The sequence below is a fragment of the Oryctolagus cuniculus genome, chromosome 11, assembly GCF_051225735.1.
Source record: "Oryctolagus cuniculus isolate XC-2025 breed Fujian yellow rabbit chromosome 11, ASM5122573v1, whole genome shotgun sequence".
NCBI lineage: Eukaryota > Metazoa > Chordata > Mammalia > Lagomorpha > Leporidae > Oryctolagus > Oryctolagus cuniculus.
Genome location: NC_142877.1, coordinates 3,924,413 through 3,937,760, shown reverse-complemented (window position 1 = coordinate 3,937,760; position 13,348 = coordinate 3,924,413). Strand labels below are relative to the sequence as shown.

The 13,348-nt window shown below is 55.9% G+C and overlaps 1 protein-coding gene across 4 annotated transcripts in view; it reads left to right on the top strand.

Moving 5' to 3' along the window:
• The first annotated feature begins 8,152 nt into the window (after positions 1-8,152).
• The window catches only part of RAB22A (RAB22A, member RAS oncogene family), a 58,794-nt gene continuing 53,598 nt past the window's right edge, over positions 8,153-13,348 (top strand). The window contains exons 1-2 of one of the 4 annotated variants that reach the window (XM_089306963.1): positions 8,153-8,480; positions 9,316-9,395. In XM_089306963.1, coding sequence (XP_089163089.1) covers positions 8,445-8,480; positions 9,316-9,395 — 116 coding nt within the window. In that variant the 5' untranslated portion in view covers positions 8,153-8,444. Of the gene's footprint in view, positions 8,481-9,315; positions 9,396-13,348 lie in introns of those variants that run through there. The other 3 variants (XM_089306964.1, XM_070051395.2, XM_089306965.1) reach the window with 3 other exon arrangements.

Sequence of the window (13,348 nt, the reverse complement as noted above, 5' to 3'; positions counted from 1 at the left end):
CACCCACCCAGCACCTGCCCCTCAATGAACCAACACCCGTACCCACCCAGCACCTGCCCCTCATGAACCAACACCCGCACCCACCCAGCACCTGCCCCTCAATGAACCAACACCCGTACCCACCCAGCACCTGCCCCTCATGAACCAACACCCGTACCCACCCAGCACCTGCCCCTGATGAAACCAACACCTGTACCCACCCAGCACCTGCCGCTGATGAACCAACACCTGCACCCACCCAGCACCTGCCCCTCAATGAACCAACACCCGCACCCACCCAGCACCTGCCCCTGATGAAACCAACACCTGCACCCACCCAGCACCTGCCCCTGATGAACCAACACCTGCACCCGTCCAGCACCTCCCTTCACACCCGCGCCACACGTCCTTCACTGCACCAACCCCATCTGACGTTCCTGTGCTCGTTCATGTTTACCTGTTCACTGTCTGTCTCTGCCGTGCGACTGAAAGCCCCATGGGGCAGCACCAGGTTTGTTTCACCCCCTGGGTACTCACAATCGCCTGAGACTAAGCCCTTAATGAATACCGGCCAGATGAATGAGCGAGTGGACACATGAATGAAACGGCTAAGATGACTTCCGCAGCCAGACTGCCTTCACTTCCAGCTCTGCCACTTGCTAGCTGCGTTGGCAACTTTGCCTTTCTGCCCCTCAGGAGCCTTACTCAGCAATAAAGTGGGGTTAAACATGCTGTCTCAGGACGGCGCCGCGGCTCACTAGGCTAATCTTCCGCCTGCTGCGCCGGCACCTTGGGTTCTAGTCCCAGTTGGGGCACCAGATTCTGTCCTGGTTGCTCCTCTTCCAGTCCAGCTCTCTGCCGTGGCCCGGGAGTGCAGTGGAGGATGGCCCAGGTCCTTGGGCCACCCTCGTGGGAGACCAGGGGGAGGTACCTGGCTCCTGGCTTCAGATCAGCGCAGCACACCGCCTATGGCGGCCATTGGGGGGTGAACCAACAGAAAGGAAGACCTTTCTCTCTGTCTCTGTCTCTGTCTCTCTCTCTCTCTCTCTCTCACTAACTCTGCCTCTAAAAAAAAATACTGTCTCAAGGTATTTTTGAAATATTTATTTATTTATTTGAAAGGCAGCGTTACAGAGAGAGAGGTAGAGACAGAGAGAGAGGTCTTCCATCTGCTAGTTCACTCCCCAGATGGCCACAATGGCCAGAGCTGAGCCGATCCGAAGCCAGGAGCCAGGAGCCAGGAGCTTCTTCCAGGTCTCCCACATGGGCGCAGGGGCCCAAGGACTTGGGCCATCTTCTGCTTTCCCAGGCCATAGCAGAGGGCTGGATCGAAAGAGGAGCAGACGGGATTAGAACCGGCCCCCATATGGGATGCCAGCACTTCAGGCCAGGGCTTTAACCTGCTGTGCCACAGTGCCAGCACCTCAAGGTATTTTTTACTGCAAGGTACTGTTTATGCCAGTGCTGGGATACCTACAACCTATATTGGATACCCAGTTCCAGTCCCAGCTACTCAGCACTTCCAACCCAGCTTCGTGCCAATACAGGGAATGATGGCCCAAGTACATGGGTCTCTGCCACCTACTTGGGAGACCCAGATGGAATTCCTGGCTCACTGGCTCAGCCTGGCCTAGCCCTGGCTGCTTCAAGCACTTGGGGAGTGAGTGAGCAGACAGAAGCACTCTCTCATTCTCTCTTTCTCTTCCTCCTCCTCCTCCTCCTCCTCTCAATCACTCTGCCTTTCAAATAATGTCAAAACAAAAACACTACCTCATAGGTTCTTGTCCTTAAATTAAAACACCGAATACTCAGAGCAGAGGCTGGCACACGGCAGTCCAGGAGAGATGGCCGCTTCTGTACCGCGGCTCGGGTTGCCTTCCTAAGACCTAAGTGCCAGCCAAAACAAAGTCTCTACCACTCCCAGGCCGAGCCAGAGCCGGCTGACTAGAGGCAACCACGACTGAGGGCTCCCAGTCGCACCCCACTTCCTCCTCCCACACCCCCTGTTCTCCAGTCTCTGACCTGCTTGCCAGGCCCTCTCCAAACTCCACCTGAGCACACACACTGCTCCCATTCCCACCCCCTTCCTCGGCCTAACCCAACTCCAACGTGACCTCCCCTCAGAAGCCCTCCTCTCCTACTCCCAGCAGGCTGAGTTCTCTCTTTCCAGTGCCCCAACTCTTTGCTCCTTCCTGCACCCAGAGCAGGCCCTGGACCCCCAGCCCCTGAGCTATCCTTCCCGTCTCCCCCCACCCCCCTCCAGGCTGTCAGTGTCTCAGGAGCTGAGGCCAAAGCTTACTCACACCTCTGTGCTCGGCACCAGCCGGCCGTGGAGCAGCCCCCCCCCGGGGGGGGGGGCGGAGAAACAGTGACTTTGTGACCAGCCCTGCTCTTAGCCTTTGCCCATAAGAGTGAGAAGTAACTGGCATTCTAAAGGTCAAAGCCACTTTCTCTTTCATTAGCTAGGTTCTGTTGCAAATGTGCCATTTAAAGGAGTTTATTTTTGTGATAAAAGTCATTTTAAAACCTTTTTTTAAGCAGACAATTGCTGATGTTCGTTTGTTTGCCTCGCAGGAAATGGAAGATGCCAAGAAAGAAAGTGATGGCATTACCATGATGGGGGCAGACTCTGCCCCCACCACTTGCTCTTTTGTTCCTTGTGGGGTCTCATCAGGCTGCCAGGAAGAAGATTCACGCTTTTATCTCCAACACATCAACAGGAGAAACAAGACGTGAATTCTGGGCAAGTTGTCCAGAGTTATTCAACAAAGCCCAGCTCTCCTAACTGCACCCGCTGGCAGAGTCGGGATCAAACGGGCTCAGCTAATGCAGACTTGGGGGCTTGAAGGGGATGAAACTAAGTTTGATTCAGAGCCAGGTGCCAGATTCAGCCTAGCGCCTGTTTGTAAATAAAGTTTTATTAAGACACAGCCAGACCCACTCATATCTGTGCTGTTTCTAGCTGCTTCCTGGCTACGGCAGCAGAGCTGAGTGGTGGTGTCACACTCCTGGCCAGCACAGCCTAAAATATTTACTCCGATTCGCTACAGAAAAAAATGTGCTTGTCTCTGATTTGGAAAACAGTTTGCTGCCTGGTTGTTTTTTTTTTTTTTTCCTACTTCCCATGTATTAAGATACTCAACTACTTTTTCATCTTGTTCAAATGATTTCACTTGACAGGGAGATTTTTATATATATCAAATTAACACTCTGACTCAAGCTTATATTATAATTTTGACGAAAGGTTTGGCTTTGGACTTTTGATTTGGCTTAGGACTCAAATGATGGTAGTATCTCTGCTTCTGGGACACACAGCTTTGCTGCAGACCTTGAAGTGAGCATTTTCACAAACACGGACAAAGTGGGCAGGTGAAACGAAGAACAGTTTGCGCTGAAAGTCGTCTTCTATCCGAGTTGAACACAGACTGCTCCTTCCAGGAGGCAGATCTGAAGCGTCTGTCCATGCCGCACCGGCTGAGCTCATCGTGCTCTCAGCAGAGGTCCAGACGTCATTTGTTGGCATCTCGCTCTTCTCACAAACACATCTTCACCTTCTCCCAAGTTCGTCCACAGATACCTCTTGAAAACGGAACATTTGAAGAGAAATGCACTGTGCCTCGAACACTCATCTTTCCAGCCATTTCAAGCTAAATGCACCTTCCAGCAACTTCACCGGGTCTTCAGAATCCAGCCTCCCGAGTCTCCCTGCTGACCTCTGATCAGACGGGACACTCTCCTCGCGTTTTTAAAAACCTTTTGCTATGGAAATTTTCAAACATAGGCAAAAGCAGAGAATAGCCCCAGCTTCCACAAGTATCAACATTCTGACATTTTTTCCCCATTTATCCCTCCTCCTGACTTATTATTATATACTACAGTATTAGACAGCACCTCACCATGAAGTCATTTCAACCATCAGTGTTTATTTTGGTGAGATAAGGTCCTTTTCCCTTGAACAAAACCACGACACCACTATGATAGCCAACAAAACTAGCAGTTCTTAATATTACCAAATACCAGGTCCAAGTTCAGCGTTCCCCAGCTGCCTCGATACTGTCTTTATATTCGGTTTGTTCGACTAAGGATCCAAATGTGACCACACATCGCCTTTGCTGATAAGTCTCGTAGGTGTCTCCATATCTGCAAGATTCCCCCTTTTTTCTTTTTTTTGTTCGCCCGTCATTGGTGTGCATTTAAACTCTAAGCGGCAAAGCAAACCGTGTATCAACAGTAACACCTCTTCAGCCCTGGTGTGCAAACTCAGACACTCACAAGCCTTCAGACTCCTAGGCAGAGACTCACGCAGCTCCACGTTCCTGCACAACCCAACACAAAAACCAGTGTGTGCCAGTGTGTGCCAGTGTGTGCCAGGCCGCCCCACCTGCTGTCTCTCAAGAGAAGGAACTTAGACTGCTTCGGCAAACCCATTCTCTAAAATTAAATCTCTTCCGAGCTGTGATGGCCCCAAGACTCTGAGTGATTTAAAAAAAAAAAAAAAAAAAAAACAAAAACAAAAAAAAAAAAACACAAGGCATCCATTTGTTAAAGCTTCTTTTGAAATTAGTCAAACCTAATCAAGAATCACAAAGTACATCAGACAAGCCTCCTACTCCATCACCACTAACTGCAGCAACATTCGGAGAGCACTGGCTCCGGCAGGACACTGCGTTATGAGAAGGATGGCCTACATCCCGCCCAAAGGGACCTGCAGTCTCAGTGGAGAAGCCTACTATCATTCAGACAAAAATACGGCACCATCCAGCCCCACCCACGCACGCCCCACCCACTGGGTTAAGAGAGCCCGTGAGGGCAATTTGCAAGGCAGAATAAAAGAGAACAAGAGACAGAAGAGTTCGACGGTTGGGTCTCCCATTTATGAGTCATGCCACACTGGGTAAGTTACCTAACCTCTCTAATTTTCCATTTTGTCATTTGTAAAGATTTATTTTATTTATTATTTGAAAGTCAGAGTTACACAGAGAGAGGAGAGGCAGAGAGAGAGAGAGAGAGAGAGAGAGGTTTTCCATCCACTGGTTCACTCCCTACATGGCCGCAACAGCTGGAACTGTGCCAATCTGAAGCCAGGAGCTTCTTCTGGATCTCCCACATGGGTGCAGGGGCCCAAGGACTTGGGCCATCTTCCACTGCTATCCCAAGCCATAGCAGAGCTGGATTGGAAGAGGAGCAGCTGGGACTAGAACCAGCGCCCATATGGGATGCTGGCGCTCCAGGCCAGGGTGTTAACCCACTGCGCCACAGCACCGACCCCCAATTTTATCATTTGTAAAACAGGAATAATCCCACACCCCTCATAGGGTAGCAGCTATGAACACTGAATCAGAAGATCTTAAATTAAAGCCTGGGATGTGCATGACGACAACCAGCCTATGGAGTGGACCACCACGTGACAGCACGGGCTCCCATGCTCCCTGTGCGCGCCTCATCGAACTACACAGCAGTCCTCACCCTCAGGCCATGTTCCAGACAGAGAAACTGAGCAGAGTGGGCGAGTGATCCACCCAAGCTAAGACAGCCACAGCTATGGGACAGCCAGGACAGGCCATCAGAGACCTTGCTGTCAACCATGTGCTAATGCGCCCAGATACCACGTGGTGTGATACAGGGACCACACGGTGTGATACAAGGACCACACGGTGTGATACAAGGACCACGTGGTGTGATACAAAGACCACGTGGTGCGATACAAGGACTATGTGGTGTGATACAGGGACTACACGGTGTGATACAAGGACCACGTGGTGGCCGGCGCCGCGGCTCACTAGGCTAATCCTCCACCTTGCGGCGCCGGCACACCGGGTTCTAGTCCCGGTCGGGGCGCCGGATTCTGTCCCGGTTGCCCCTCTTCCAGGCCAGCCCTCTGCTGTGGCCAAGGAGTGCAGTGGAGGATGGCCCAGGTGCTTGGGCCCTGCACCCCATGGGAGACCAGGAAAAGCACCTGGCTCCTGGCTCCTGCCATCGGATCAGTGCGGTGCGCTGGCCGCAGCGCGCCAGCCGCGGCGGCCATTGGAGGCTGAACCAACGGCAAAGGAAGACCTTTCTCTCTGTCTCTCTCTCTCACTGTCCACTCTGCCTGTCAAAAAAAAAAAAAAAAAAAAGGACCACGTGGTGTGATACAAGGACCACACGGTGTGATACAGGGACTACGTGGTGTGATACAGGGACTACGTGGTGTGATACAGGGACCACGTGGTGTGATACAAGGACCATGTGGTGTGATACAGGGACTACATGGTGTGATACAAGGACCATGTGGTGTGATACAGGGACTACATGGTGTGATACAATGACTACGTGGTGTGATACAGGGACCACGTGGTGTGATACAAGGACTAATGGTGTGATACAAGGACCACGTGGTGTGATACAAGGGTAGGACCTGGAGGAGCATGCACGGGGGTTCTGGTTTTATGGTTACCAGATTAACTCATCAGGAAGTCATAAGGTAGGTACCCTGCCCCTCCCCCACTCCTGCCCCAAGAGGCTCCCAGAGTTGTCCCACCCAAGGCCTGGTGACAGTCCGCCATGATGATGGCAGCTCTTCAGCCATGTCTCACTACAAGTTCCGAACACCCAAGATCTGTTCTAATAGGGCCGACGTAAAATCACAATCCTACATAATCTCTTGCTTCCTGTTCCCAGACACACACACACACAAAGCCAGGGAAGCCAGCCTCTAGAAGAGTTCCACTCCTCTGTGGCCACCATGCTGAGAAGGCCGACCTGGCCGAGCTGGGCCTGTGCCTTCCAGGGTCCCGGAGACCGCACGGAGCAGAAGCGCCACACAGTGAACCCCAGAGTTGTGCAGAATACGGCAAGGCTGTCAGCTGAAGCCGCTGGGCTCCAGGGTGGCTGGACAGCCACGACTGCCGGGAGCCGCTTTTCCAGCCCTTTCGACCTGCGCATGGAAGGCCTTGCCCGCTGCTCAACGCGGTTCATGGAATGGCCATGGCATTCCTCAGTCCAAGATGCCCAGGGGCTGAGACCCTCAGGCCTCTCCCGACCCGCCTCACCGTTCCATAGACACGCACGCCGGCCATGTAATGACAGCCAAAGGGAGTCAACAGTCACCAAGTATTTCAGGGCGAGCTTCACGCTGGTCCCTTTGTCACGAATGCCCTTGGGTGAGCCACGGCGATGCCCATTTCACAGATGAGGCCACTGACCCTCGGTGGGGCCCCGCGATTTCCCGGAATCAGTGCGCCGGCAAATACTGGGCAGACCACGCCACCCAGGACCGGGGCCCCTAACCACTGGCTCGCACTGCCCCTCTCAGGGACAGATGGCTGCAACACAGCTGCGCACGGCCAGGTGTTCCGTCCACTCTAACGGTGGCGACCCGCGGGGCAGGGAAGAGGCGAGGGAAGTGCTGTCTGCGAGTGGCATACAGCAAGCGCCCACTTCATGTCTGTGTTGAGGCTCTCTGCAGCGGGGTCTGGGCGTCCCCCACGTCCACGGCCAGGCCCGCGCGCTGGAGCCCCGGGAGCGCTCGGCCCCCCATGCTGTGTGTCGGTCATCTCGCCCGGCTCCCGGCGCCCAGGAGCCACTGGCCACTGTCCTGGCCACTCCAGAGCCGGGGAGAGGGCGGGAGGGCCGAGCACGGGCACCCGTGGCCCCCAGTCACGGAGTGCGGGGCCCACGCGGCGCGGGACAGGGGCGCCCACGGGGACGCGGGAGCGCACCTGGACGGCCGGCAGGAGGAGGAAGCCACAAGCCGCCCGGAGCTTCCCGAGCACAGCCATCCTCGCCCCGGAGTGCGGGCGCCCCGCGCGGGGAGGCAGCTGGGGTCCCGCTTCGGGTCCCCGGGACTCCGTGACGGGGGCCAGGAGGGGCGGGGCGCCCGACTGTTGCTGACAGTCGCCTAAGTCATCCTGCAAGTCCACCGAGCACGGCGCGCTCTGAAAACCCAGACACACACACGGGGTGACGAGGGGCCCGCGGCGGCCAGCCCTCCCCCCAACCCGGCTTTGCGGGGCGCCCCCGCGAGAGGTGGCACCGGGGCTGCGGGCGCCCCTCTCACCCGCCATCTTGGGACGCGCCGGGGCGGGGCGGGGGCGGGGCCTGGGCGAGGGGCGGGTCTCGGCCCCAGGCCCCGCCCCCGGGCCCGCCTCCCCGCCAGCCTCGCGCGCCGGTCGGCCCCGCCCTCGCGGCGAAGGTGGCTGCCGAGGTGGGCGGGGAGGTCAGGTGACCCGGCCGGCGTCCCAAGATGGCGGCGGCGGCGGCGGCCGGGAGGCCCTGGCGGCGTCCCGGCCACTAAGGCGGGCTCTGCGCGGCTGGCGGCGGACGGGCCGGGCCGAGGGCCGGCGGACAGGCGGCCGCTGTCCCCCCGCGCTCCGCGGCCGGGGCTGGGCCGTGTGGCGGCGGCGCCGGGGAATGCTTTTGCTGGGCCCGGCCTCTCCTTCCTCAACTTAGGGCGGCGGCGGGCCCGCGCCCCTGGGTCCCGGGCCATGGCGCTGCGGGAGCTCAAAGTGTGTCTGCTGGGGGTGAGTGGCGGCGGCTGGCCAGGCCGGGCGGGCCGGGCGGGCAGGGACCCCGGCGCCCCCTCCCCTTCCCCGGCGTCTGCCCGGGACGCCGCCCGCCCTGCAGCCCCCGGCCGGCCCGCCCCCGGCTGCGTCCTCGGGCGGGCCCTGGAGACTGGAGGGACCCTCCCCCTCCTCCACCTGCTCCCGGGGGTCTCTGGCCGCCCCCCACAGTGCATCTGGGTTGAGAGCGGCTTTCAAACAGTTTGCTCCCAGCTGACCGAGGGACGGGTGGGTAGTCGGCCAAGTCTTGCAAAGCAGCGCCAGTGACAGGTCTCAGGTGTGACCGGCACCCCGGGCCTGCCTCCCCTCGGTCGGGTGGGACCCCCGACACCTCCCACGGAGTTTGCTTGGCCCAGGAACTCTCCCTGTGGGGTAGGGGCTGCTCCGGCGCCCAAGCCGCAGTTTCCTGTCTTGTCGGGACAACGTGGCCGTGTCGACGCCTGCCATCCGAGGCTGACCCTCCGCGTCACGAGTTTCGGCCTTCAAGGCGGGAGTCCCAGTACCTGGCCTGGTGCCCCCACGTGGGACGACCCGAGTCGTCAGGCATTGCGCAGAAGGCACCGGGAGTTGGCAGTGCACTAATGCAGGCTGGGAGGCGGGGGGCTTGTCGTGGGTCAAGCCTGCAGCGCCCTCCCCTAGAGCGCGTTTTGCAATCTCCTGGTTGCTCCACCGAGTGTTTAGCAGAACCTGCCGCGTGTCCCGAGTCGGTAGAATGCACACACCGAGGGTGGCTTTTCGACAGCGCCGACCTCCGTTCCCCAGTGCAGGCCAGTGAACCTGTCTCGTTCTCTTTCAGGATACGGGTGTAGGTAAATCCAGCATCGTCTGGCGGTTTGTGGAAGACAGCTTTGATCCGAACATCAACCCAACCATAGGGTAAGAGATGGCTCTTGTTCACTGTGCATCTAAAGGGGCGCGGAGGGCCCCCGGATGAGTGACACGTGTGGCACTGCCGCCCCTCCCTGCACCCCAGGCGCTGGTCCCAGTCACCTCTGTAGGGACCTGAAGGAACACAGTGAGGACTGGGGTATTTTTAGGAAAATGGTCCTCAGATTTGTGGGGAGTGAATGCTTGCTTATTGTGAGAATAGTCTTGCAAGCTTCAGTCTGGTTACACCTGGAAAGCAGGCAGGGCAGGTGGGCCCTGTGTTGCCGGTGTGTCAGCCACAAGGTGCTTAGGTGGCCTTAGTCTTTGCTCCAAACCCTTCTCCCACATCCCTGTACCAGTAGCAGTACTGAGTTAGTACAAGCAATGTTGACGTGGAAGGTTTTTCCGGGTGTCTGGTTCTTTGGGTAAGTGAGGTTGTACCTGTAGGTCTTTGGCTCGTGGAAGCACGCTTTGCAGGGGGTGTGTGAGTTTCTCGGGGTGAGCGGGGTGTTTTAACGCTGGGTAGCTGGTGTGCTCCCTTGTCGATGCCTCCATTTGAAGAGAGCTTCGCTGTTCTCCATCGTAAGGGTGGAATCCGCGTTTGTGCTCTGTGCGGGGTGGGCCCTGCCTGCCCTGCCGGAAGATTGCCCGCTGCGGCGTTGGAAGCCCTGCTGTCAGTTTACGCACTCAGAATCTTTGGTGTGCTTTGTGAGCTCTGGGTTTCCTACACATTTGAAGCCAGGGGATGGAATCCACCCCCAACTGTTCCTGTAATTAAAATGCCCTACACGGAAGGACTGGGTGTGTCCACATGCTTGAAGTCTGACCTCACCCTCGGAAGCGCCTGCCTGTCGCTACCTGCGTGGAGAAGTGAAGTTGACAGAGTTGACAGCAGGTAGCACTGATGACTCAGTGAGTGACAGCTTCACCTGAGTCAGAACGGGAAACCCTCCAGCAGCGTGGTGAGGCGTGGCCCCCCAGGAGGGATGAGAGGGAAGGGTGAGCTTGGCCCCTGCCGGGGAGGCCGTGGCTCCTCCCAGCCTCTGCCAGTGACTCCTGAGCCTGCTCTCACCCGCTCTTGGCTCACGTCTCACGGGAGGGAGGGATGCACGGCTCCCTCTCATTCCCCCCCTTCTCCCTTTCCTTCCTTCTTTCTCTTCAGCCTCAGAATGCGGCTTTCTGTCTCACGACCTGGGCTCTGGGACCCCAGCGTCTTTGTCGCTCACCCCTTTCTTCCAGCACTGCCCTCCTGGCGACAGCGGCAGACGCGTCCCCGGCCCGTCCTGCTGCCCTGCTGCTCAGCTCGTGGGCCCCCGGGAGAGGTTAGCGTTCCCTCAGCGGCTGCTCCTTCCCGGCGCACGGGCGTCTTTTCTTTGGAGAAGGGACCAGTGTGTCCTCGGTTACACAGGCCTGCTGCTGGAGCACCCTCTCCCGCCCACTCCTGACGGCGCACCCCTCCCTCCCCATCAGCGGCAAGTTACTCACTCCTGTCCAGGCCTGGGCCTGGGCCTCCTGACTGTCCCAGCACGGACTGCCGGTGTCTGATTCCCGGCCCTCACCTTGCCTTGTGGGAATGCGGCCCGACACCGGCAGCCGGCTGTACCACAAGTCTGCCACGTGCCAGCCAGTCACCCTGGACGGTTGAGTACCTGATCCGTTTCCTCATCAGCAAAACGAGGGTGGCGATAGGACCAGCGTCAGATTGTTAGGTGAGTTCCGTGAGAAACGCGTTGAACCGCTTAGCGAAGTGCCAGGGCGCTGTGGGAGCTCACTAAATAGCTGCCAGTTTTATTTTTAAAATCAAGTCTTTAAGATGGTTTTTGTTGGGGTGGGCATTTGGCACCGTGGTTAAGCTGCCACGTGGGCGACCCACATGCCTTGTCTGAGTGTCTGGTTCCAGTCCCAGCTCCACTTCCCGTCCAGCTTCCTGCCAACACGCACGCTGGGAAGCAGCCGGTGACGGCTCATGTGTTTGGGTCCCTTCACCGTGTGCGATACCCAGATGGAGTTGAGACTCCTGACACCAGCGTGGCCGAGCCCTGGCTGTGGCCGGCATCCGGAGCATGAACCAGCCTATGGAAGCTCTTTCTCCCTGTATGCTTTTCAAATAAAGTGAAAACAGAATTCTTAAAAATACATTGAAGTGAAATTTGTATCACTGTATCATGTATGTGTAGTATCTGTGGAAAACAGTGGTACAGGACTGGTAAGTCCAGTTTAATATCTGACGTTGCCCTGGCCCCGCTTGCTCCCTCGAGGCATTTAGCTCTGTTCCTGCCCTCTCCAGGTGTCTCAGGACACCGTGTACTGACAGGTCACGATCCCGACTCCTGCGCTCCACTTCTCAGTGTTAGCCACTGATTTTTTTTTCTTTGAAAGGTGAGGATTGAGCCATCCTTCCACCTCCTTCTGCTGGTTCGCCTCCCTGCACCTTGGCGTCACAGCTCTGTGACGAAGAGGTTGTGCTTCGTGTTTAACAGACACCCACCCGAGCAGGGTGTCCTGCCCTCTCCTAGCCCCAGCACTGTGCCGCTCGGCGGCCCTGGGCCAGGTGTTTAACATCTTTGTGACTTTGTGGCATCTAACATACAGAGTTGTAAAAATCAAGTTGGAACTCAAGAATTACTTAGAATGGTGCTTGCCTTCTGATAAGCATTTTTTATTTCTTAGCAGTTTAAAAAAAAATTTTTTTTAATTTATTTGACAGGTAGAGTTACAGACAGAGACAAAGAGAAAGGTCTTCCTTCCATTGGTTCACCCCCCAATGGCTGCCAGGGCTGGCACTGTGCCGATCCGAAGCCAGGAGCCAGGTGCTTCTTTCTGGTCTCCCGTGCGGGTGCAGGGCCCAAGTACTTGGGCCATCCTCCACTGCACTCCCTGGCCACAGCAGAGAGCTGGACTGGAAGAGGGGCAACCGGGACAGAATCCGGTGCCCATATGGGATGCCAGTGCCGCAGGTGGAGGATTAACCAAGTGAGCCACAGCGCCGGCCCAGCAGTTTTTTTTTTGTTTGTTTGTTTGTTTGTTTGTTTGTTTTAGTAAGCTAGCACTAGTTTTGAATGTTACATAGATGGGATTAGGCAGGATGTATGTATTTCATGTGTCGATTTTCAGGAGTTCTGAGATTCATCCATGCTGCTCCCTGCCCGAGCAGTATATTCACTGTTATCACTGTGTAATCAGTGTCCATTGATTGAATATACCATAGTTAGCTAATATTTATCTGTTCATGGTTGGCGATTTTGTTTCTCAGTTGGACATTTGATTTTAATTTGAGGTTATTATGCCTAATTCTGTGAACAATCTTGTACCCATATTTATAATTTTTTGGTGGATATTTACAAGCAGCCATCAAAAAGGTCATGGGTATGTGTGTTATCTTTTTTTAAAAAAATATTTATTTTTATTTATTTGAAAGAGTTAGAGAGAGAGGTAGAGACAGAGAGGTCTTCCATCTGCTGTTCACTCCCCAAATGGCTGCAACAGCTGGAGCTGGGCCTATCCAAAGTCAGGAGCCAGGAACAACTTCTGGGTCTCCCGCATGGGTGCAGGTGCCCAAGCACTTGGGCATCTTCTTCTGCTTTCCCAGGTCACAGCAGAGAGCTGGATCGGAAGTGGAGCAGCCAGGGCTCGAACCAGCACCCATATGGGATGCCAACACTTCAGGCCCAGGATTTATCCCACTGCACCACAGCATTGGCCCTTGTGTGTTATCTTCAGTTTTATATTTAGTTTTATTTTTCCATGAACTTTTTTGAAGCTTGTTGGTGTGTCTGTCTCTTGCTCGCTCGCTCGCTCGTGCTCTCTCTAGCAGTGGAATTGCCAGATCACAGGAAATAAATTCCTGAAAAGAATTGAAAGATACTTCGATGCAGAAATGTTTGACACCTGTGCATGGTTTTGACAATGCTCGCTTCCTGGGCATTCCCTCAGCTGTCTTCAACTCTCATCTGCCCATCAGT